At 45.1% G+C, this 25,931-nt stretch overlaps 1 protein-coding gene across 1 annotated transcript; it reads right to left on the bottom strand.

Moving 5' to 3' along the window:
- Positions 1-4,545: 4,545 nt before the first annotated feature.
- LOC106604680 (neuronal acetylcholine receptor subunit alpha-3) lies at positions 4,546-25,606 on the bottom strand. The gene is made up of 7 exons (XM_014199579.2): positions 25,226-25,606; positions 8,703-8,842; positions 8,546-8,590; positions 8,319-8,428; positions 7,932-8,139; positions 6,717-7,676; positions 4,546-5,751 (listed from the first exon to the last, which is right to left on the bottom strand). Exons 1-7 carry the CDS (start codon positions 25,281-25,283, stop codon positions 5,626-5,628), a joined length of 1,647 nt encoding a protein of 548 aa, XP_014055054.1. The 5' UTR covers positions 25,284-25,606; the 3' UTR covers positions 4,546-5,625.
- Between the last annotated feature and the right edge of the window lie 325 nt (positions 25,607-25,931).

The following is a 25,931-nucleotide window of genomic DNA, read 5'->3' as shown; positions in this document are numbered from 1 at the left end:
TACCCCACCTTATCGTTAGTCTACTGCGGTACTGTCAGTCAACCATGCCCTTATACCACACATGTCCCTCACTGCAACCTGTATGTCCTTATGGCAGCCCTGTCACCTACAACAGTTGTGGCCCCTTACCTACGAACAGAAGGTCCAGGAAGAGGTCTCCAGGGGAAAGAGGGAGAACAGAGAGAAAGAGGGGAAAGAGGGAGAACAGAGAGAGCAGGGATGAGGTCAGAGCAAACGGAGACGCACGGAGAGGGAGATAGGGAAATAGAAAGAGAGCTAGGGCAAACATGAGGCCGAAAGGAAGAATTGGAGCGAAGGAGAGAAGGAGACAGAGGGGAGAAGGAGGAGAGAGATGGGTGAGAGCAGCCGGGTGGTGGAAACAGGAAACAGGTATTGATATGGACTGAGAGAAGAGAAGAGAGTGAAAGGGAGGTAGAGTGGGAAGGAGAAGAAATTTAGAGATGGAACAGGAGTAAGTGGGAGGAGGAGGGGGATATAGGGAAGAAGAGATGAAGCAAAGGAAATAGAGAGGGGGCCCAAAGGAGGAGAAGGGCACAGGAGCACAGGAAGCTTCCTGTCTCAAACATTATTGTCAGACTCTGGAAGTTTCTAAAAGTTTGATGACAAAAACACAGACCATACTACTGCCTGAACACACAAATGAACACACGCACACACAAACACTCAGACAATGCAAACACACACACACACTTTGTGTTGAGTCTGGTATGCTATCCAGGAGCTGGATGAGTGCCGTCACACTGTGAGAATGAAGAGAATAATGTACAATATTCACCCTGTGCCAGTCTTAATAATGCATCAGTCTGCCACTTATGGTACGGATGTGCCGCGCCTCCTACAAGCTAGCCACGCTGTGAAAACACATCAGGCATTTCTGCTCCTGACACATCCCGGAGATGCATGAAGGAGTTGTTGGTTTAGCTTGGAGGTTGACTATATGCTTTGAGCTTTGCCACATCATCTGGGCCAATCATGTGTCAGAAGGCTAAAGGCTGGTGTGGATCATGATCATTTGAGGAAACAGCTATGTGACCAAGTCAGGATCAAAGATGAGGGGAGGAGACAAAAAGAGAGGGATGAAGATGACAGCAGGGAGGGAGGTGGTGGTGACAGGGGGAATGAGAAGTAGACACAGAAGTAGCCTCTCTCACTCTATCCATAAATCCCACTCTTATATCCCACCTCCTCTCACTCTGCCACACTCTCTCTGGCTGATGTTTAGGCCACATTATGAACAGCCCATGACACTCTGTCAGGCTGCTCTTTGGTATGGGTGGATGAGGGCAGGCAGGCAGACAGACATCTCCATATTAATGACTGGATGACTCTTCACTATTACCTAATCCCACAGCTCCAATGTGGGACAGGGATTACATACCACCACAGGAGGGGTGTTATGAGCCAACCACAGCGTAGTCAGACCCACACTAGGTCTCAGACAGGCTCAGGCTCTAGTCTAACTGGGAGATGAACAGTAGAAGCACAGTAGAAGCACCACGTTACTCAGTCAGACACAGTGTTTGAGTGTGTGGTGTGGTGTGATTTACAGTTGAAGTCGGAGGTTTACATACACTTAGGTTGGAGTCATTAAAACTCATTTTTCCACCACATTTCACATTCTTAAAAGAAAGTGGTGATCCTAACTGACCTAAGACGGGGAATTTTTACTAGCATTAAATGTCAGGAATTGTGGAAAAACTGAGTTTAAATGTATTTGGCTAAGGTGTATGTAAACTTTCGACTTCAACTGTACATTTAAACTCAGTTGTTCACAATTCCTGACATTTAATCCTAGTAAAAAGGATCACCACTTTATTTTAAGAATGTGAAATGTCAGGATAATAGTAGAGAGAATCATTTATTTCAGCTTTTATTTCTTTCATCACATCCGCAGTGGGTCAGAAGGTTACATACAGTCAATTAGTATTTGGTAGCATTGCCTTTAAATTGTTTAACTTGGGTCAAACGTTTCAGGTAGCCTTCCACAAGCTTCCCACAATATGTTGGGTGAATTTTGGCCCATTCCCCATGACAGAGCTGGTGTAACTGAGTCAGGTTTCTAGGCCTCCTTGCTCGCACACACTTTTCAGTTCTGCCCACAAATTTTCTATAGGATTGAGGTCAGGGCTTTGTGATGGCCACTCGAATACCTTGACTTTGTTGTCCTTAAGCCATTTAGCCACAACTTTGGAAGTATAAATCGGGTCATTGTCCATTTGGAAGATATATTTGCGACCAAGCTTTAACTTCCTGACTGATGTCTTGTGATGTTGCTTCAATATATCAACATCATTTTCCTTCCTTTTTGTGATGTGCATCAGTCCATCCTGCAGCAAAGCACCCCCACAACATGATGCTGCCACCCCTGTGCTTCACGGTTGGGATGTTCTTCGGCTTGCAAGCATCATCCTTTTTCCTCCAAACATAATGATGGTCATTATGGCCAAACAGTTCTGTTTTTGTTTCATCAGACCAGAGGACATTTCTCCAAAAAGTACGATCTTTGTCCCCATGTGCAGTTGCAAACCACAGTCTGGCTTTTTATGGCGGGTTTGGAGCAGTGGCTTCTTCCTTGCTGAGCGGCCTTTCAGGTTATGTCGATATAGGACTCATTTTACTGTGGATATAGATACTTTTGTACTTGTTTCCTCCAGCATCTTCACAAGGTCCTTTGCCGTTTGTCTGGGATTGATTTTCACTTTTCACACCAAAGTACGTTCATCTCTAGGAGACAGAAGGCGTCTCCTTCCTGAGCGGTATGACGGCTGCATGGTCCCATGGTGTTTATACTTGCGTACTATTGTTTGTACAGATGAACGAGGTACCTTCAGGCATTTGGAAATAGCTCCCAAGGATGAACCAGACTTGTGGAGGTCTACATTTTTTTTTTTTTTAGGTCTTGGCTGATTTCTTTTGATTTTCCCATGATGTCAAGCAAAGAGGCTCTGAGTTTGAAGGTAGGCCTTGAAATACATCCACAGGTACACCTCCAATTGACTCAAATGATGTCAATTAGCCTATCAGTAGCTTCTAAAGCCATGACATCATTTTCTGAAATTTTCCAAGCTGTTTAAAGGCACAGTCAACTTAGTGTATGTAAACTTCTGACCCATTGGAATTGTGATAGAGTGAATTATAAGTGAAATGATCTGTCTGTAAACAATTGTTGGAAAAATTACTTGTGTCATGCACAAAGTAGATGTCCTAACCGACTTGCCAAAACTATAGTTTGCTAACAAGAAATTTGTGGAGTGGTTGAAAAATGAGCTTTAATGACTCCAATCTAAGGTGTATGGAAACTTTCGACTTCAACTGTACATGACTGTGTGTGTGTGACATTGAAGCACTATAAGGGGTCATATTGATGTAACTCCAGTGGCTACTCTGCCTAGTGTCTCTCGGACAGGGACTTGATGTAACTCCAGTGGCTGCTCTGCCTAGTGTCTCTCGGACAGGGACTTGATGTAACTCCAGTGGTTGCCCTGCCTAGTGTCTCTCGGACAGGGACTTGATGTAACTCCAGTGGTTGCTCTGCCTAGTGTCTCTCGGACAGGGACTTGATGTAACTCCAGTGGTTGCCCTGCCTAGTGTCTCTCGGACAGGGACTTGATGTAACTCCAGTGGCTGCCCTGCCTAGTGTCTCTCGGACAGGGACTTGATGTAACTCCAGTGGTTGCTCTGCCTAGTGTCTCTCGGACAGGGACTTGATGTAACTCCAGTGGTTGCCCTGCCTAGTGTCTCTCGGACAGGGACTTGATGTAACTCAAGTGGCTGCTCTGCCTAGTGTCTCTCAGACAGGGACACAGAGAGAGATGACGCATTAAAGCCAGCATGACATTAACAAGCCCCCAGTAATTCCTAGATGACTGTAGTTAACTCCCCACATCATCTAGCCTTCACGGTTTCCTCTTCCTTGATCCCTCTATCCCCTACCTTCAACTGGATCTACATCTATACAAGAGGTGTCCAAAACCTGGTTTGTGCCCCTGAATACTGTAGATAGTTTATGAAATGTGGACCGCAATAGGAAAAAAAACATACAAGAAACTTGTGTCCGATATAATGGAACATAACATTTGAATGGCTAGGGCAATTAGCTCAGTAATACTCTCTCCCTCTTTCATCTAGTTTTCACTTCTCTGCCTCTCCATGTATTCACCACCCTCCACTAAACTCTCCTCCATCCATGAGCTCACTTGTCCTCTCCCCCTCCATCTGCCTATGGGACTTATTGACCCCAATAAGGATTCCATGGTTTATATAACATCATTATGGCATGATTAACCCCTTTCATCCCGCCATTAACCCTCTCTGTCCCCAGAGCAGACACTGCCCGTGGCCAACAACACAAGCAACTCACACACATAACGCAAAACATCAGAGCCCGCCGGCCCTGTACCCATAAAAAGCCCACTTGATTCCAGAAAAGCAAAGGGTGATTTTAAATCTATCCCCAGTGATAGATCGTATAACAGTCACGTTGCAACACATATACACCTTGTCAATGAAAGAAACCAGACAGGATGGGTTTTCACATCTTTTTACAGATAAGTTTTAATCTACAACGTGCATTTCAAAGTGTCTTTACAGTTTGTACATTTACATTGAGTGGTTAGTCGACCCCAGTGTGAAATGCAAACATGCTATCATGACATGCTATCATAAAACCATGTCTGTACAGAAACCATATTTAAAGTTAGCATCATTAATCATGCATAATCTATATATTTTCTACAGTACCAGTCAAAAGGTTGGACACAAACTATTTTGTGTGCGTGTGTGTGTGTGTGTTCTACAGCAAAGCTGTCATGAAGGCAAAGGGTGGCTACTTTGAAGAATCTCAAATATGAAATAGATTTAGATTTGTTTAACACTTTTTTGGTCACTATATGATTCCATATGTGTTATTTCATAGTGTTGATGTCTTTGCTATTATTATACAATGTAGAAAATAGTAAAAATAAAGAAAGACCCTGGATTGATTAGGTGTCCAAACTTTTGACTGGTACTGTATATAAAGTATAACTTGGGCCAGGAGTGTTTCCATAGAGTTGTTCCTGGTAAGGAAATACTCCTAGCCGTAAGCATAACACAGGAGTAAAGATAGGTAGAGAAGATAGAGATATAACAGATAGTAGACTACAATATCCTAACATGAACAGTATGCCATTAAGAAAGAGGCATCGTGTGGTTACTCCTTCAGTCAGCCACTGACTACATACGGCACAGAGCTACATATTCTAGATCCGTTTGGCATCATGTTTAGAACAAGAACTAACTTCTCTACTGGCATAATACAGGGGTAGTAACAGAGATGGTAACACATCAGTAAGAATGTAGTTGTCCTAAGAAAAGGGTTATACACAGTAAATCACTGGTTATAATGAGGCAATGCCATTAAAAAAATTAAAATAAATGTATTGGACCATTGTGTTTTGTATTGTTTTTCCTGCTTTTGGACAGGAAGATAATAGATGCCAGTAGAAGAGGAAATAAATAATGGGAGTGTGAGAGAGAGAATTGAAAAATTTAAGATTGGAGAGAATGAGAGGATAACGGAAACAGAAAGACAACAAAGAAAGGAGGAAAGAGTAGTGTCATGGTTCATGTGAAGAAGCCGATGAGAGGCTGTAGGAACAGTCCCAGAGTTCCAGTGATACACACCGTCACAAACACCCACAGGAAGATCCTGTCAATCACCATGGCTACGTACTTCCAGTCATCCTCCACCTGGGGGAGGGGGGAGGGGGGATGACAGAGCTCGTCAGAGGACAGGGAATCACAGATCATTAAAGGCAATTGGAAATACTGTAAGACAAAGAAGGAAAGGGATGTGAGGGGAGGGTTAAGCAGGGATTTAAAAGTTCAAAAGGGAAGTAATATAAATCTCTCTCTCCCTCCCTCTCTCTCTCTCCCGCTCTCTCTCTCTCTCTCTTGGACTGCCGTAAGAAACAGCAAGAGAACAAGACAGACCAAAAGAGACACAGAGAGAATAAAATACCAGTTTTCCTTGAGCCCTATAGCGTATATGAGGATTGGGTCAAGCCAGGTGTGTGTTTTCCTGAAGCAGCCTGCTGTGATCCACTACTTCAGGGTGAAGTAATGTCATTGTCTCCTGAGATCAGGCCTTGCTAAGAAAAGACTACGAAAAGCCAGAGCAACAACAAGCGTATCAGCCAGATGCAGAGAGGAAGAGAGAGAGAGAGGGAGAGTGAAGCTTACTAAAGCTCTCTCACAAACAGCTTTGCAGATTAAACCAGGTAGAAAGCAGGAATGAAACCCCATGGAGTTAGGCTATCTATCGGAGAACACCCTGCCTCAGTTTGGTCTGTTTGGGTCTGGCTGTGTAACAATATTTGTGTGTGGGAATGTGTGTATGAAATTGTGTTTGCAAGAATTAATGTGAATCTGTGTGTGTAAGGATGTACCGTGTGTGTGTGTGTGTGTGTGTGTGTGTGTGTATGGCCCAGCACATTTGCCAATTCCATTTTTCTGAAGTACAATTACAGCTTGTATTTTATATACCACTTCCACTGGACAAGCTGAAAGAGGGAGAATGACCAGGGAATGCTTCTGCTCTCTTCAGTTCACTATTAGAGATGTGATCCAAAACCTCACCTCACAGAGAACTACACTGCAGAGCATTTATCTGTGGTTACTGACAAATAACTATGTAATAACTCAAAGTGTCCTACCTCTTTGGCCTTGTTACGTGTCCTCATATTCTCAGCGATGTACTTGACACTCTCGATGGCCTGTTTGATCTCTGGTGACACCACGGAGAAGGCCACCACTGCATTGACGTTGGGCGGGGCGTTGAGTGCTCGGGGCAGTTTGGGTAGGTCCGGCTCAGAAGGGGCAGGAGGGGGAACCACTGGGGGTACGGTGGGGATGGGCACCTCTTTCCCCTTACAGGGGAACTTCGGCTTGTTTTGCACTTCACCGTACTCAACACAGTTCATCGCCCCCACCTGCCCCCTTTCGGCTGCGACCGCACCCCCGTCCACTTGCACACACCCTCCCCCTATTCGTCCTCCAATGCTGTTTTTCCTCCTCTTCCCCGTTCCCCTCGCTCCTCCTCCCACACCTCCACCTGCAATACTCCCCCTTCCTGTTCCATCTCCTCTCCCACTCCCCACAGAGGAGGGGCAGCCCTGGTCTACAGGCCTCCTCATGAGCATCACCTTGGGCAGCAACCCCAGGAACACAGACCTGACCCAGGCCGGCATGGTGTGAGTCATAGGCGTACGGTAGTGGACGTTCAGCACGAACACGGTGATGACGATGGAGAGGGTGACGAAGATCATGGTGAAGAGGAGGTACTCCCCGATGAGGGGGATGACCAGAGACGTAGAAGGGATGGTCTCAGTGATGACCAGGAGGAACACAGTGAGGGACAGGAGAACAGAGATACAGAGGGTCACCTTCTCTCCACAGTCAGAGGGGAGGTAGAAGACGAGGACGGTGAGGAAGGAGATGAGGAGACAGGGGATGATGAGGTTGATGGTGTAGAAGAGAGGCAGGCGTCTGATGTAGAAGGAGTAGGTGATGTCTGGGTAGATCTCCTCACAGCAGTTGTACTTGATGTCGTGTTTGTAGCCCGGTGCGTCGATGATCTCCCACTCGCCGCTCTCCCAGAAGTCTTTGAGATTCACCTATGGAGAGACAGTAGTATGTTAGCAGTGAAGCAGAGCCTAGGGAGTTCTCTCCTAGAAGGATATAAAGAGGGTTTCGACTGAGATTACATCATAAAAAAGACCAGGAAGTAGTTTCTGTTGAAATGTACTAAGTAAACAATAAACCCAGCCACATTGAATTAGCCAAAAAACACAGCCCATTTTCTTAATGTGGAGTTAGCTAACTAGCTAGCAAATGAGTTAGTAAACTAGTTAACCAGTGTGATTACTGACCTTTGACCCTATGAGCACCAGGTCGATCTTGGCCTTGTCGTAGGTCCAGGAGCCAAACTTCATGGAGCAGTTCTGGTAGTCGAAGGGGAAGTAGGTGATGTCCATGGGGCAGGAGGATTTAAAGATGGCGGGGGGGATCCAGGTGATGGTGCCGTCAAACTTCAGCAGAGCTTTGGTTTTGTCCTCAACCAGGAAATCTCCCACAGCACTGAAGAGAGGGGAGATATGATAGATCAGCATATCATTTATCACTGATGGCAACAAAAAAACACCCACAGAACTGGAGAAGAGACAATGGGTGATGGTTAGCATAGCATTTAGCACTGATGGCTAAAAAGCAACAAGAGAACATCGATATAATGTACATAGTTAAGATATTGAGCTCACTTGTTGTAGAGGACGATGTCCGGCCTCCATATCTTATTGGAGGGCACACGAATGAACTCAAGTCCGTCATACTCAACGGGAAACCATTTCAGCTTGTAGTCATTCCAGACCTGCAACAAAGAGAGGAGAAAACAGATCTTAGACAAGATTTTAGCAGTGCATACTATACTAACTGCTGTACTACGGTTTGGACTTCAGTTCTTAGATCAGATGATAACTTGACTTACATGTCTCAGCCAAAGATTGGTCTCCATAATCTGATTGACTTCATCCTGAGAAGAGATGGAAATAAAATGAACATGACGTCATAGCATGTACATAATCATGTAATTAGTTCAAAGGTATATCCTTATTTGCTCCAGTAATGATGCAGGTGAGTCTCACCACTTTGACCAGTTGGGATATGGAGACCTCAAACTCCACAGTAACAGGGTCAGAGACATTCTCCACTGGTCTGATGAACTGGTTGTATCTCCTGAATAACTTCCTGAACAGCCTGTCCTCCCCCTTAGATGACAAACAGCCTGAGAGAAGAGAGAGAGAGAATCTTCACTTGGGGGGGTGCTTTTACAAAATAGTTGGGTGGCTTTTTAAATTATTACCATGTCAGGCTTTAAATGAAGGGGACTTAGAGAAGTTAAGCTTTTCTCATGATTCAACCTTTAGCATTTTATCACTTCATCCACATTAAGGTTTTAATCAATAGTTCTTTGCTGTGGATGGATGGAAAGTTGTGTCTCATCGAAGTACGGTGTGTGAGGAGTAACACATAGGAGCTGTTTCTACAGAGGAAGCCAAGTGGAAGCTTTTAGTAAATCCCCACAGACTGGAACACAATGTCAGTTGTGTGTGTGTGTGTGTGTGTGTGTGTGTGTGTGTGCCCGAACCTGTTAAATTCTGAGTATACCTGGCATAGTAGGTATGAAGGTCATTTTGTGACTTGCAAAAACCTACCCCGCTGGTGACTTGGTTGCCGGGGACAACGTGTGAAACCCACGCCTGTCCGAGCAGAAAATCGTGCCTCACTTGGGACATCCCTCACCCCCTCTCCACCCCCGCCTCGGCCATGGCTTCAAAGGACACCAATCTCTTAATTCCCCTCCTCTCCCTCTAACCTTCACTCTCCCTTTCTTCCTTCATCATTTTCCCCTCCCTCCATCTCTCTCATGGTTAATTGAACACAGCCTTTAAAAGACCACCAGTCTCTCGTCTCTCTCCCCAGCCTGCACGCTCCAAAGTCAGCTGTCTGTCCGTCAGCCGTCTGTCCGTCAGCCGTCTGTCCGTCAGCCGTCTGTCCGTCAGCCGTCTGTCCGTCAGCCGTCTGTCCGTCAGCTGTCTGTCTGTCTGTCTGTCTGTCTGTCTGTCTGTCTGTCTGTCTGTCTGTCTGTCTGTCTGTCTGTCTGTCTGTCTGTCAGCCGTCTGTCTGTCTGTCTGTCAGCCGTCTGTCTGTCTGTCTGTCAGCCGTCTGTCTGTCTGTCAGCCGTCTGTCTGTCCATCGTCTGTCTGTCCGTCCGTCTATAAGCCGTCTGTCTGTCCGTCTGTCTGTCTGCCAGCCGTCTGTTTGTCAGTATGTCTGTCAGCAGTCTGTTTGTCTGTCAGCGGTCTTTCTGTCTGTCTGTCTGCCTCTACACCAGTAGACAACTAACACCAGTACAGCCTAGATACTGGGACCAGTGGATTTGAGCATCAGTGCATCACCCCTCCATTCTGTGACCAGAGAGTAGAGTAGCTGAAAGCATTTAGTGACTAAAAGTGCAAACAGGGCCAAAACAACACAAAAACATTTCCTGGTAATAATGAATGAATAAAATATGTTATTTTTGGGGACTCTTTTATCCAAGTGACTTACAGTTAACAATAAATCATGTGTGTTCTGTAGGTTATATGTGGTCCAGACAGGTATTGAATCAACAACCCTGCCAGTACCACATTCCAACCAAATTGAACCATGCATATATGTTATCCATACCAGTTGGATGTTTAGATTACTCTTGAAAAACATGGATCCTATTTAACGTGTTGACTAAGAACTCAGTGCAAATTTCCACTCAATACAATTGGTTTGAGAGGTGAGGTCAGGAAGAGAACTGCTAGATAACCAACACATACACCCTCAAACACACACACACACACACCGTCCTGTACTCTCCTAACTGGTAACAGAATAAAGACACTAACAGCACAAACCGTCATTCTGTTACCCAACATTGTTCATTTTCTCTTAATCTAAAAAGGCACAACCTAGATCTGAACCAATGTCTTAAGAAGTTGAACATGTCATTACTCCAACCTCGTGAAAGAGACAAACTGACACATTTTCATCTTCATCAAAAATAACTTAATTTTTTTATTTAACGAGGCAAGTCAGTTAAGAACAAATTTTTATTTACAATGACGGCCTAGGAACAGTGGGTTAATTGCCTTGTTCAGGGGCAGAACAACAGATTTTTACCTTGTCAGCTCGGGGATTTGATCTAGCAACCTTTTGGTTACTGGCCCAATGCTCTAACCACTAGGCTACCTCCCGCCCCTTTAATTGAAGGAGTGCCTTTGATTTGACGACCTGCACATGCACAGTTCGGCGCGAGACGACCGTGCCAGGCTACTACCATACCCTGTTCAAATGAACTTACATTTTTTGTCTTGCCCATTCACGCTCTGAATGGCACATCTACACAATCCATGTCTCAGTTGCCTCAAGGCTTAAAAATCCGTCTTTAAAACTTCTTAGGGCTCGGACCCTTTTTTCTCCATTTCCGCCTGAATGATATGCCCCAAGTAAACTGCCTGTTACTCAAGCCCTGAAGCCAGGATATGCATATAATTGGTACCATTGGAAAGAAAACACTGAAGTTTGTAGAAATGTGAAAATAATGTAGGAGAATATAACACAATACATATGGTAGGAGAAAATCCAAAGAAAAACCAACCGGAACTGTTTTGAGAGAGAGACCATCCTCTTAGAATGGCAAGTATAAGGCCATATTGAAAATTAGCTCCCTGGATGCAATTCCTATGGCTTCCACAGGGTGTCAGCAGTCTATGTTCAAGGTTTCAGGCTTGTAACTTCAGAAATGTATAAGAAATATCAGTTTTAGTACAGGGACACAGTCTTGGAAATTCGTGTTTGCGCGCGCCATGAAGACAGGATGCACCTGCTAGAATCAGTTTCCTATTGAACATACTTCTTTCCGTAAGAAATATTATAGTTTGATTACATTTTAGGCTATCTGAAGAGTAAAGAGAAATGTATTTTGACTTGTTGAAACAAAGTTTAGGGGTAGATTTTCGGATTCCTTTCTCTGCATGTTGAACGAGTGGATTACTCAAATCGATGGCGCCAACTAAACAGACGTTTTGGGATATAAAGAAGGATTTTATCTAACAAAACGACACTACATGTTATAGCTGGGACCCTTTGGATGACAAATCAGAGGAAGATTTTCAAAAAGTAAGTGAATATTTTATAATCATTTGTGAATGTATGAAACCTGTGCCGGTGGAAAAATATTTTGATGTGGGGCGCCGACCTCAAACAATTGCATGGCATGTTTTCACTGTAATAGCTACTGTAAATCAGACAATGCCGTTAGATTAACAAGAAGTTAAGCTTTCAGCTGATATAAGACACTAATAAGTAGCTAAATGTTTAATAACCATAATTTTTATGATTATTTATTTGAATTGCACGCCCTCCAGTTTCAACGGAAGATGTCCCGCTAGGGTGACTCCTATCCTTAAGAAGTCCTCCCCTTCATCTACACTTATTAAAGTGGATTTAACAAGTGACATCTATAAAGGGATCATAGCTTTCACCTGGATTCACCTGGTTAATTTATGTCATTGAAAAAGCAGGCGTTCATAATGGTTTGTACGTTCAGTGTATATTTATGTCTCTGTTTAGATACTGTATTTCAGAGGGATCTGGCACTCTCAGTCTTCCTCTACATTAAAAACACACACAAAAGATGGCGCTGACCTAACCAATGTAGCATTTGTGTTACAATGTTTTGTCTACTCAGTGTGTATGGTAATGCTGTGTGCCAGTCTGTTGCTGCTCTCTTGCCAACTCCTTATGGAATTCTCACACAAAACATGTTTGGCTTGAAAATGTCAACGGAGTAGGCAAAAGTACAAACTGATTTGGGTCCAGGCTAATATGTTGCTATATTGCGGAAAGTTCTTACTTTCAATGACTGTGATATGTAGTTGTTTAATCTACCTTAGCTGAATACACAAACTCTAAGTGGCTCTGGCATGTAGCATGGCGCCGACAGAGATGGTCGTCTCGCTTCAAGTTCTTAGGAAACTATGCAGCATTTTGTTTTTTTATGTATTATTTCTTACATTGTTACCCCAGAAAATCTTAAGTCTTATTACATACAGCCAGGAAGAACTATTGGATATAAGAGCAACGTAAACTTACCAACATTACGACCAGGAATACGACTTTCCCGAAGCGTGCCCTCTGTTCGAACCACCACCCAGGACAATGTAGCTAATTCCAGTAGGCGATGCAAAACAACAACGCCGCAGAAGGGGCAGACGAAGCGGCCTCCTGGCCAGGCTCCATAGACATGCACACCGCTCCCGAGTATACTGCTATGTCCAGTCTCTTGGTCTTGTTAGGGATAGGGTCTAGTTTCCTAAATTTCCACCTGACTGACGTGCCCAAAGTAAACTGCCTGTTACTTAGGCCCAGAAGCCAGGATATGCATATAATTGATAGCATTGGATAGAAAACACTTTGAAGTTTCTAAAACTGTTAAAATAATGTCTGAGACTATAACATCATTGATATGGCAGTCGAAAATCCAAAGGAAAACCAACCATAATAAAAAGAAATTGAGGTCCCAGGCTCTCATAATGAAAACCTATTGTTCCTATGTAAATAGATGTCAGCAGTCTTTATTCAAGGTTTCAGGCTTGTTTTTTGAAAAACAAGCAAGAATTTTGAGTTTTGGTGAGGAGATCACCAGAACAATATCAGTCTTTCGGCGTGCGAGGGAGAGGGCACACGCTTACTAATTTTGCTTTCCTATTGAACATACTACTTTCCGTATGAAATATTATAGTTTATTTACATTTTAGAATACCTGAGGATTAAATAGAAATGTCGTTTGACTTGCTTGGACAAAGGTTAGCAGTAGCTTTTTGGTTTCCTTTGTCTGCATGTTGAACGAGTGGATTACTGAAATCGATGGCGCCAACTAAACAGACCTTTTGGGATATAAAGAAGGATTTTATCTAACAAAACGACCATTCATGTTGTAGCTGGGACCCTTGGGATTGCAAACAGAGGAAGATCTTCAAAAGTGAGTGATTTATTTAATCGCTATTTGTGATTTTAGGAAGTCTGTGCTGGTCAAAAACATAAAGGGAACACTAAAATAACACATCCTAGATCTGAATGAATGAAATAATCTTATTAAATACTTTTTTCTTTACATAGTTGAATGTGCTGACAACAAAAATCACACAAAAATAATCAATAGAAATCGAATTTATCAACCCATGGAGGTCTGGATTTGGAGTCACACTCAAAATTAAAGTGGAAAACCACACTACAGGCTGATCCAACTTTGATGTAATGTCCTTAAAACAAGTCAAAATGAGGCTCAGTAGTGTGTGTGGCCTCCACGTGCCTGTATGACCTCCCTACAGTGCCTGGGCATGCTCCTGATGAGGTGGCGGATGGTCTCCTGAGGGATCTCCTCCCAGACCTGGACTAAAGCATCCGCCAACTCCTGGACAGTCTGTGGTGCAACGTGGCGTTGGTGGATGGAGCGAGACATGATGTCCCAGATGTGCTCAATTGGATTCAGGTCTGGGGAACGGGCGGGCCAGTCCATAGCATCAATGCCTTCCTCTTGCAAGAACTGCTGACACACTCCAGCCACATGAGGTCTAGCATTGTCTTGCATTAGGAGGAACCCAGGGCCAACCGCACCAGCATATGGTCTCACAAGGGGTCTGAGGATCTCATCTCGGTACCTAATGGCAGTCAGGCTACCTCTGGCGAGCACATGGAGGGTTGTGCGGCCCCCCAAAGAAATGCCACCCCACACCATGACTGACCCACCGCCAAAACGGTCATGCTGGAGGATGTTGCAGGCAGCAGAACGTTCTCCACGGCGTCTCCAGATTCTTTCACGTCTGTCACATGTGCTCAGTGTGAACCTGTTTTCATCTGTGAAGAGCACAGTGCGCCAGTGGCGAATTTGCTAATCTTGGTGTTCTCTGGCAAATGCCAAACGTCCTGCACGGTGTTGGGCTGTAAGCACAACCCCCACCTGTGGACGTCGGGCCCTCATACCACCCTCATGGAGTCTGTTTCTGACCGTTTGAGCAGACACATGGACATTTGTGGCCTGCTGGAGGTCATTTTGCAGGGCTCTGGCAGTGCTCCTCCTGCTCCTCCTTGCACAAAGGCGGAGGTAGCGGTCCTGCTGCTGGGTTGTTGCCCTCCTACTGCCTCCTCCACGTCTCCTGATGTACTGGCCTGTCTCCTGGTAGCACCTCCATGCTCTGGACACTACGCTTGACAGACACAGCAAACCTTCTTGCCACAGCTCGCATTGATGTGCCATCTTGGATGAGCTGCACTACCTGAGCCACTTGTGTGGGTTGTAGACTCCGTCTCATGCTACCACTAGAGTGAAAGCACCGGCAGCATTCAAAAGTGACCAAAACATCAGCCAGGAAGCATAGGAACTGATAAGTGGTCTGTGGTCCACCTGCAGAACCACTCCTTTATTGGGGGTGTCTTGCTAATCCCCATTTACAATAACCATACATCCAGAGGATGCATTTATTGTAAATGGGGATTTTAACGAAGCAAATTTGAGAACAAGTCTACCAAAATGTACATTTACATTTACATTTATAGTCATTTAGCAGACGCTCTTATCCAGAGCGACTTACAGTAGTGAATGCATACATTTCATTTTCATTTCATACATTTTTTTTTTCTTCCAGCATTGATTGCGCTATGCGCATGCACAATACCCTCGACCACTGCTACTCTAACTTCTGAGATGCATACAAAGCCCTCTCCCGTCCTCCCTTTGGCAAATCCGACCATGACGCCATCTTGCTCCTTCCATCTTATAGGCAGAAACTCAAACAGGATGTACCGGTGACAAGAACCATTCAACGCTGGTCCGACCAATCGGAAGCCACGCTTCAAAATTGTTTTGATCACGCGGACTGGAATATGTTCCGGTCAGCCTCAGAGAACAACATCGACCTACACGCTTACTCGGTGAGTGCGTTTATAAAGAAGTGCATTGGAGATGTTGTACCCACTGTGACTATTAAAACCTACCCTAACCAGAAACCATGGATGGATGGCGATATTTGCGCAAACCTGAAAGCTCAATCCACTGCATTTAACCATGGAAAGAAGTCTGGGAATATGTCTGAATATAAACAGTGTAGCTATTCCTTCTGCAAGGCAATCAAACAAGCGAAATGCCAGGACAGGAACAAGGTGGAGTCGCAATTCTTCGCTCAGACACGAGTTGTATGTGGCAGGGTCTACAGGAAATCACGGACTACAAAAAGAAATCCAACCACATCACGGACACTGACGTCACGCTTCCAGACAAACTAAACACCTTCTTTGCCCGCTTTGAGGATAATACAGTGCAACCATCGCGGCCCACTAACAAGGACTGCACCCCCCCCTCTCATTCTCTGTGGCTGACGTGAGTAAAACATTTAATCGTGTTAACCCTCGCAAGGCTGCTGGCCCAGACAGCATCCCTAGTCGCGTCCTCAAAGCATGCGCAGACCAGCTAGCTGGTGTGTTTACGGACATATTAAATCGCTCCCTATCCCAGTCTGTTGTCCCCACATGCTTCAAGATGGCTACCATTGTTCCTGTACCCAAGAAGGCAAAGATAACTGAACTAAATGACTACCACCCCGTAGCACTCACTTCTGTCATCATGAAGTGTTTGAGAGACAAGTCAAGGATCATATCACTGCCACCCTACCAGTTACCTTAGACCCACTTCAGTTTGCATACCGCCCCAACAGATCCACAGACGACGCAATCGCCATCACACTGCACACTGCCCTATCCCATCTGGAGAAAAGGAATACCTATGTAAGAATGCTGTTCATTGACTACAGCTCAGCATTCAACACCATAGTAACCTCCAAGCTCATCATCAAGCTGGAGTCCTTGGGTCTCAACCCCGCCCTGTGAAATTGGGTCCTGGAATTCCTGACGGGCTGCCCCCAGGTGGTTAAGGTAGGAAACAACATCTCCACTTCGCTGACCCTCAACACTGGGGCCCCACAAGGGTGTGTGCTCAGCCCCTTCCTGTACTCCCTGTTCACCCACGACTGCGTGGCCATGTACGCCTCCAACTCAATCATCAAGTTTGCAGACGACACAACAGTAGTGGGCTTGATTACCAACAATGACGAGACAGTCTACAGGGAGGAGGTGAGGGCACTCGGAGTGTGGTGTCAGGAAAACAACGTCTCACTCAACGTCAACAAAACAAAGGAGATGATAATGGACTTCAGGAAACAGAGGGAGCACCCCCTATCCACATTGAAGGGACAGCAGTAGAGAAGGTGGAAAGTTTTAAGTTCCTCGGCATACACATCACGGACAAACTGAAATGGTCCACCCACACAGGCAGCGTGGTGAAGAAGGCGCAGCAGCGCCTCTTCAACCTCAGGAGGCTGAAGAAATTTGTCTTGTCACTTAAAACCCTGACAAACTTTTACAGATGCACAATCGAGAGCATCCCGTCGGGCTGTATCAAAGCCTGGTACGGCAACTGCACTGCCCTCAACTGCAAGGCTCTCCAGAAGGTGGTGCAGTCTGCACAACGCATCACCGGGGGCAAACTACCTGCCCTCCATGACACCTACAGCACCCGATGTCACAAGAAGGCCAAAAAAATCAAGGACATCAACCACCCGAGCCACTGCCTGTTCACACCGCTACCATCCAGAAGGCGAGGTCAGTACAGGTGCATCAAACCTGGGACCGAGAGACTGAAAAACAGCTTTTATCTCAAGGCCATCAGACTGCTAAACAACTCAGAGAGGCTGCTGCCTACATTGAGACCCAATCACTAGCCACTTTAATAAATGGATCACTAGTCACTTTATACAATGGTCTTCCCTGTGGCTCAGTTGGTAGAGCATGGTGTTTGCAACGCCAGCATGGTGTTTGCAACGCCAGGGTTGTGGGTTCGATTCCCACGGGGGGCCAGTGCGAAAAAGAAAAAAAAATAATAATAAATGTATGAAATGAAAATGTATGCATTCACTACTGTAAGTCGCTCTGGATAAGAGCATCTGCTAAATGACTAAAATGTAAAAAAAATAATGTTTACATATCTTACATTACTCATATCACATGAATATACTGTATTTTATACCATCTATTGCACCTTGCCTATGCCGCTTGGCCATTGCTCATCCATATACTTACATGTACATATTCTCATTCACCCCTTTAGATTTGTGTGAATTAGGTAGTTGTTGGGGAATTGTTAGATTACTTGTTAGATATTACTGCACTGTCGGAACCAGAAGCACAAGCATTTTGCTACACTCGCATTAACATCTGCTAACCATGTGTATGTGACAAATAAAATGTGATTTGATTTGATTTGGATAAGAGCATCTGCTAACTGACCAAAGTATAAATGTAGATGTCAAATGTGGCTAAATGTGTCTCAAACGTCACTCAAGTCCTATACAATTAATGTGAGTGTTTTTCTGGAAAATAACATTTCCCATCAGTCTCCTGAACTGGCCTGGGGTAAATGTCTGACATCTTGGCCAGGGGTACATGTCAGAACCTTCTTACAGTTTCCCACAGCCAGCCAGTCCCTAATGTTCCATGTTACAGTAATACATTCTGAAGAAGTTAGTAAGATCCCAGACAAACTTTCCACAAGATTTCTGAGGTCACTTAAAGCATCGCCGAGCGCTGCTGAGTCTTACAGCTTAATGAAAAATCTCCTCTCCAGAGAGAGCCCAGTGGATGGCTGTAATTTCTATCTTCGCTACCTGCCGACATTAAAACACAGCACTGGTCCCTGATTGGCTGCACTCTGAGAACCTCGTTTAAACCCCTAATTGGGTAGGGGAAATGAGGGCAATTATAATCTGTTCATTAATTGGTCCTTTTGTTCGCACTGAAAAATAAAAGAAATGCATTTCCTCTGTTGCTTCCTTCCCCCTTCTTCATCCTTTCTTTCTTTTTCTCTGTGTAGATTGGAAGGTTCCTTACATCATAGAGACTTAACAATACCCTCTCACTTTTCAACCACTGGTGACATCATTGTGACAGAAACTGCCAGCTGTCCCATTGAACATGGCTCAGTCAAGACGCAAGGATATGTGTTTGTGTGTTGTATGCAACTATGGAGAGAGAACAAGAAACACAGAGAACCAGACGTATGTATATGTCCTCCTCCTGATCCATCAACTCTTTATCCCAAATCTCAGTCCAAACTAAGACTAGGGGCTTTATTCAATCAGATCCACTTCAGCCGACATCTGCATAGCAGTTGTTTTGGCGAAGTCGGAGGTGGAACTGTGTTAGATCTTTCAAATCCACAAGCTGCTTCTGGGTTATACCTAAAGCGGACATTACATCTACATTTTAGTCATTTAACAGACACTCTTATCCAGAGCGACTTACAGTAGTGAATGCATATATTTCATACATTATTTCTCCATACTGGTCCCCCGTGGGAATCGAACCCACAACCCTGGCATTGCAAACACCAAGCTCTACCAACTGAGCCACACATTGCCATTGGCTGCATGCAGTCACATTAAGAGAAATCCCATGCAGCCTTGTTTACAAGTTCAGACACTGGAATGTGAGGTGTGATCTACACCTCCATTAAGCTGATAGAAATCCACATTATTTAGTTTAATGATTAATTTTTTTGAGCGTCATTATTTCTATGTAGCCTACACTTTCTCATTCTGAACTTCTAACATGTGGGATGGGTGTGGCTTCATGACAATGATCAAGAGCAGCTGCTCACCGATTTGACAGATCCAACGCAGTTCCATCTCCGACACCGCCAAAACATCAGCTATGCGGGTGTCGGCTATCACCTGTTAACAGGTGATCTGACTGAATCTAGGCCTGACTCTCAGAGACAGCTCTTAGAAAGCACTAAGCAGACACATGGAAGTCTTTTCAACGGCCACATTGATTAGGAGTTAAGAAGCCAAGCAGAGTGTCCCTTTCTGTGGAAATGGAGAGCCCTAGAGACCTGAAACCTCATTGGCTGAGAGCCCTTTGATCAGGCGTGTGCTTGACGTGATCGACCACGAGGCGTGAGGATGCGGGTCGCTCGCTCCCAAGGAACTAATTACGACCAAAAATAAGCTGATGGCTCTGATTGGTCTGAGTGTGTGTGTGTGTGTGTGTGTGTGTGTGTGTGTGTGTGTGTGTTTGCGTGTGTGTCCGAGAGAGTAAGATGGAGGGTGTTTGTCACATGCTTTATGATTCACTAGAGAAATGAATGTGATCACTGAACGTTTGACCACGAAGCAGTGTGTGTGTGTGTGTGGGCGCGTGTGCGCACATGCGTGTTGCCTCTCTATCCATCCACCCTTGATTACCATACTCCCCATATTGCTCCGATCTGCTGCCCTCTTGCATGCAGAATGTCCACAGTGAGGAGCTTATGCGAACGTCTGCCAGACTACTGTGTAGTAACCCTGCTACCTGAGGTCATCAGGAGCTGATGGTGCATCTCCATCAACAAACACCATTCCCTTTTACTCAAAACAACCTTGCTCTGAACCTCTCACACTCCAACTGCCCCACACCACTGACACACACACACAGACGCAGATGACACACACACACACACTCAGGGACACGTGCACGGCGCTTTACGAGGATGGAATTCCACAGGAGACGTAGTGGCCCTGGACTGCAGCGCACAACAGAATCTACAGGCTTCACAAATGTGTGTGACACGAAGGTAGGCAGCCAGTATTGTTGAGTTGAATGCTCAGTGGTGTTTGCGTCATGATTCATAAATGTACGTATGCAGTCAGGCAGCAGTCATGCAGACAGGAGTGGATGTCGAGGAACATTCAGAACATTCTAAACATTCTGAATATGGAGCAAGGTATTAAAAAGGGATCATCTTCATACAGGCATGCTGTCTCTATATGTAGCAAGGCCAGTATTGGCCACTTAGCTAAATGCATGGTTGGTAATGTTGGCCACTCTACTGTCACAGTACAACTAGAGGCAGCACAGCAAGAGTTCTTCAGGGAGATGAGGATAAGAACCAAAGGAAATAGAGAGGGAGGAAGAGAGGGAGACATCAAGATGGAAGGAGACACCCTTCTCTTCCTGCTCTAGTGTTCTTTTTCTCCTCCTGCAAGGCTCCATCCCTCCATCCTCTTCTCTTTCTCTCCTCCAGCAAGGCTCCATCCCTCCATCCTCTTCTCTTTCTCTCCTCCAGCAAGGCTCCATCCCTCCATCCTCTCCTCTTTCTCTCCTCCAGCAAGGCTCCATCCCTCCCTCCATCCTCTCCTCCGGGCAAGGCTCCATCCCTCCCTCCATCCTCTCTTCCGGGCAAGGCTCCATCCCTCCCTCCATCCTCTCATCCAGGCAAGGCTCCATCCCTCCCTCCATCCTCTCCTCCGGGCAAGGCTCCATCCCTCCCTCCATCCTCTCCTCCGGGCAAGGCTCCATCCTCTTCTCTTTCTATCCTCAGACGTGACTCAGTCTGTCCGCAGTTCAGAAGACTGGGATGTTTCAACGGACATCCATGGGAAGGAGGAGGGAGGCAGGGGGAGGTAAGGTGGGTTTTGCCAATCTGTGGGGGGTATCGGGGTGAAATGAGGCTCCCACTGTGTGTGTGTGTGTGTGTGTGTGTGTGTGTGTGTGTGTCTGTCTAAGACCGAAGTGCCGAGCAATAATTGCACAGCAATCATGTTAAGGGGATCCGTGAACCTCTGAGACACCAATACACACCCACAAAAACATGAACAAAAATAAACACTCACCATGAAAAGGCAAATTGGGCTGTAGTTTTACTATAAGGGTTGTGGGAGAGGCACCACTGAGAAATGCAGCACTGCTCTGCGACCATTTGGGTTTGGGAAAGGTTCCGTCATTAGACTGGGCCTGGATGTAAGGGTTTGGAAAGGGTTGGTGGAGATGAAGCTATAGGCTTAGGTTTCAGTTTAGGCTTAGGTTTATGTTTATTAGGGCCAGAAGTAGAATTAGGACTTTGGGAGTGGACTCTTAAGCACTCTTTAAATATTATGAATATACATTACTCTGACAGCCTCTTTCTAGTGTACCTATTTGTCCTTCCTTACCTCCAAATTCCCTAATCCAGTCTCTGTCCCTCACTATAAATACCCCAAATCCTAGGACTGCAGGATCAGCAATTCCTCTGTTACAGAGACAAACCACCAATCCACAGGGTGGAGACAATACCTGTTCTAATGCCTCAGTATGGGAGGCTGAATGGACCTCCTCTAAGAGTGCACTGTACTGTGTACTCTAATCTACACACTGACCAGGATACAGCCCTGACTGAGACAAAGCCCACACATTCACCATGGCACCTGAGTGGAGGGGAGGAGAGGGAGGCATAGGGGGAGGGGGGAGGCGGAGAGAGTGGGGAGGGATAGAGTGAGGAGGGGAGAGGTAGGCAGAGAAAGAGGGGAAGGAGAGAGAGAGAGAGAGGAAGGGAGAGGGGAGGCAGAGAGAGAGGGGAGGAAGAGAGAGAGGATGAGAGAGGTGGGCAGAGGGGGGAGGAAGAGAGAGAGGAGGGGAGAGGAAAGGAAGAGTGTGAGGAGAGGAAGAGAGAGAGGGGAGAGAGGGCTCTGTGCCCTCACCATAACACAAATAGGTCAATAGAATTAAACAATTGAATGAAATTGAATGTGTCCGAGATGAGAACCTCAGGAAGGATTATTACGATTTTCTCCTACTTTTACGTTTTGATAATCTAATCCCAGTTTAATGGCCTGTATACAGTATAGTACAGTAGAAACACCATATCTGTCTTGCACCTGTCCAGAACAGGTAAAGGGCAATGGGTGAAGTGAATCCTGGTGGATTTACAGAGACCTCCTCATAAACACACTTCCTTCTGACTCCCACTAACACCATTAGAGAGAGTTGTGTCCCAGTCTCTCACTGGCTGCTACAGTGGGACTGTATGGCACAGTCTGCAGGTAGCAGGTTTGGAACACACACACACACACGCACACACACAGAATGCAATTTACCAACCCACATGGATTTGATTTTATTTCACCTTCATTTAACCGGGTAGGCCAGTTGAGAACAAGTGCTCATTTACAACTGCGACCTGGCCAAGATAAAGCAAAGCAGTGAGACAAAAACAACAACACAGAGTTACACATAAACAAACGTAAAGTCAATAACACAATAGAAAAAAAATCTATGTACAGTGTGTGCAAATGTAGAAGGGTAGAGAGGTAGGCAATAAATAGGCCATGGGGTGAAAATTACAATTTAGCATTAACACTGGAGTGATAGATGTGCAGATGATGACGTGCAAGTAGAGATACTGGGGTGCAAAATAGCATTTACAGATTGGCTGTCTACAGGTACAGTGATCGGTAAGCTGCTCTGACAGCTGATGCTTAAAGTTAGAGAGGGAGATATAAGTCTCCAGCTTCAGTGATTTTTGCAATTTGTTCCTGTCATTGGCAGCAGAGAACTGGAAGGAAAGGCGACCAAAGGAAGTGTTGGCTTTGGGGATGACCAGTGAAATATACCTGCTGGAGCGTGTGCTACGGGTGGGTGTTGTTATCGTGACTAGTGAGCTGAGATAAGGCGGGGCTTTACATAGCAAAGACTTATAGATGACCTGGAGCCAGTGGGTTTGGCAACGAATATGTAGTGAGGGCCAGCCAACGAGAGCATACAGGTCGCAGTGGTGGGTAATATATGGGGCTTTGGTGACAAAACGGATGGCACTATGATAGACTACATCCAGTTTGCTGAGTAGAGTGTTGGAGGCTATTTTGTAGATGACATCGCCGAAGTCAAGGATCGGTAGGATAGTCAGTTTTACGAGGGTATGTTTGGAAGCATGAGTGAAGGAGGCTTTGTTGCGAAATAGGAAGCCGATTCTAGATTTAATTTTAGATTGGAGATGCTTAATGTGAGTCTGGAAGGAGAGTTTACAGTCTAACCAGACACCTAGGTATTTGTAGTTGTGCACATATTCTAGGTCAGAACCATCCAGAGTAGTGATGCTGGTCGGGCGCGATGGTGCGGGCAGCAATCGGTTGAAGAGCATGCACTTAGCTTTACTAGCATTTAAAAGCAGTTGGAGGCCACGGAAGGAGTGTTGTATGGCATTGAAGCTCGTTTCGAGGTTTGTTAGCATTGTGTCCAAAGAAGGGCCAGATGTATACAGAATGGTGTCGGTGTTACAGGAAGGGTCTCACACTCACACACACACACACACACACACACACACACACACACACACACACACACACACACGAGAGAGATAGAACCTGAACCATCCCTGGGCAACGAGATGAGAACAAAGAACAGAAAGCTGTGACACAGAACAGAAAAGACCAGAGTGGAACTGCAGAATGACTAAACAGAACAACAGAACAGAATGGAACAGTAATGTAGATGGGAACAGAACAGACTTATAGAGTAGAATGCAGAGACAGGATGTGATGTACTCTGTGCTCCTCACCCCAGACTGTCCAGATCACAGGCACATGTGAGTCAACTCACAGCTCTGGAATGGACAGTTCTATTTAACTCAGGTGTACATAAACCACGTGTGTGATGCACAACGTGCACGGTCATGGTACATAATGCATGGCACAGGAAGTTAGGTCAGGTGCACTTTAGTTTGGCTTGGAGGTATACATTTATTTTAACACGTTACATCTGTTTTGAAGAGGCACAGCTGAAATGATACATCAATAACACACTCAGCATGCATAGTGTACGAATCAATGGACCTGCATGCAGTGAAAACTGAAAACATAGGTTCCGGGTGCTTGAAGGCACGTAGTGCGGATCGGTTGTCTACGGTAAAATTAGGAATTCGAATTGAATAGGAACTCTACGACTAATGATGTGACATGTCACGACCACAGTTCATCCCCTGGGATAACAAACCATAGCCTACAGTACTACCCATACCGCAGAGGAGTCTTGTGAGGGGAGGAAGGATCATAATAATGGATGGTATGGAGTAAATGGAATGTTATCAGACACTTGGAAAACAAGGTGTTTGTTGTGTTTTCTACCATTTCTTTCATTTTATTCCAGCCATTACTATGTGCCCGTCCTCCCAATTTAAAGTGCCACCAGCCACCACTGCCATCCCGTTATATTATATTAATCTGAATAGATAGCGCTGCAAGGTCCTATGACATGACATTTTCTATTACATTATCTCAGAATCTGTGATTTTAACCAACTTTAGTTGCCTTTAAAAAAAACTGATTAGCGTATATTTATGTGGTTTAGTTTATCTGTCCAAGTTATCGCAAAACCACACTCAAAAGACAATTAGCCTACTTTGTTGAAAAGCTTCAACGCGCAAACATAGAAATCATTACACTTAATTTGTGAATTTCTGTCGGGAGATGTTGGCTACATTTCTGACCGTACATGCTGCGGATTGAAAAACGGGGTTTCTAGTGCGTCGCACAATCAGAAAAATCAACCCAACAACAACGCGAACTGCTTACAATAAGACAGAATATACATAATTAATGTATCTGTGAGATGAATAACCTAGCATATATTATACTATGTGAAGTTTGCAGTAGTGCTCAAATCTCTCATATTGTAAGTTGGTTCTGCGCTCCCCAAACTCTCCGACATCCCCACTTCTTCAAAACGCTTCTCTTACCTTGCACTGTCAGGACCACCAGCATAAGCAGCACGGTGACTTTCCTGGAGGAACTCATCTACACCTCGGCGCTCTGGGGATGCCTTTTAGATAAGAACTGGGAGTATTTGGTAAACACACAGAAGGAGTCGATGGGTAAAATTTAGAGAGACATTTTTCTGGGCGCCGCGCATTGGGAGATTGATGTCAGCGCGCGCTCTCCGACATTGAGAACCTCGGCTTGTCCCGCCCCCCTCGGGCACAACCTCACGCGTGTTTTTTTTCTCACAATGTAATTTTAGATATATAAGCATGTTAACCAAACATGACCAATATAGCCTAGTGTTAGCCCAGGATAGCCCTAAGAATTGTTACAACACGTCAACCCATAGGCTACGGTATTGGTGTCGAGACCTGCGTTCAGACAGGATGGTTGCGCGCATTGCCACTCCCGAATTTTTAACCAAGCCCAGCCCTGTTTAGCGTTTATATTTGTCACTGACTACTACCAATGTGCTATCGTGAGATTGATTATTGAGAGATCTCTTAGTAACTAAATCGATTCACAGTTGCTATCGAAGTCTTTTCTCGGGGGTGGGTTTAACAGAGTAAATGAAATGTAACCATACTTTATTACATATATAATAAATGATATTATTTAGGCCTATATAGCATTTACAAAGTAATCAACAGCTATTGTTTCAATTCGACCCAGAATTCAACAAAA

Source organism: Salmo salar, chromosome ssa05 (genome assembly GCF_905237065.1).
Source record: "Salmo salar chromosome ssa05, Ssal_v3.1, whole genome shotgun sequence".
Lineage (NCBI taxonomy): Eukaryota > Metazoa > Chordata > Actinopteri > Salmoniformes > Salmonidae > Salmo > Salmo salar.
Note: the sequence above shows the minus strand (reverse complement) of the source record. Positions and strands in the feature narration are given on the sequence as shown.

What these genes read in the sequence shown, in the direction of transcription:
- LOC106604680 (XM_014199579.2), bottom strand. Translation starts at nt 25,283, where the DNA reads ATGAGTTCCTCCAGGAAAGTCACCGTGCTGCTTATGCTGGTGGTCCTG. An exon ending in TATCCCAACTGGTCAAAGTG is followed by an intron (nt 8,591 to 8,702) that starts GTGAGACTCACC and finishes ATCTCTTCTCAG; the next exon opens with GATGAAGTCAATCAGATTAT. An exon ending in TGGTGCTCATAGGGTCAAAG is followed by an intron (nt 7,677 to 7,931) that starts GTCAGTAATCAC and finishes GTCTCTCCATAG; the next exon opens with GTGAATCTCAAAGACTTCTG.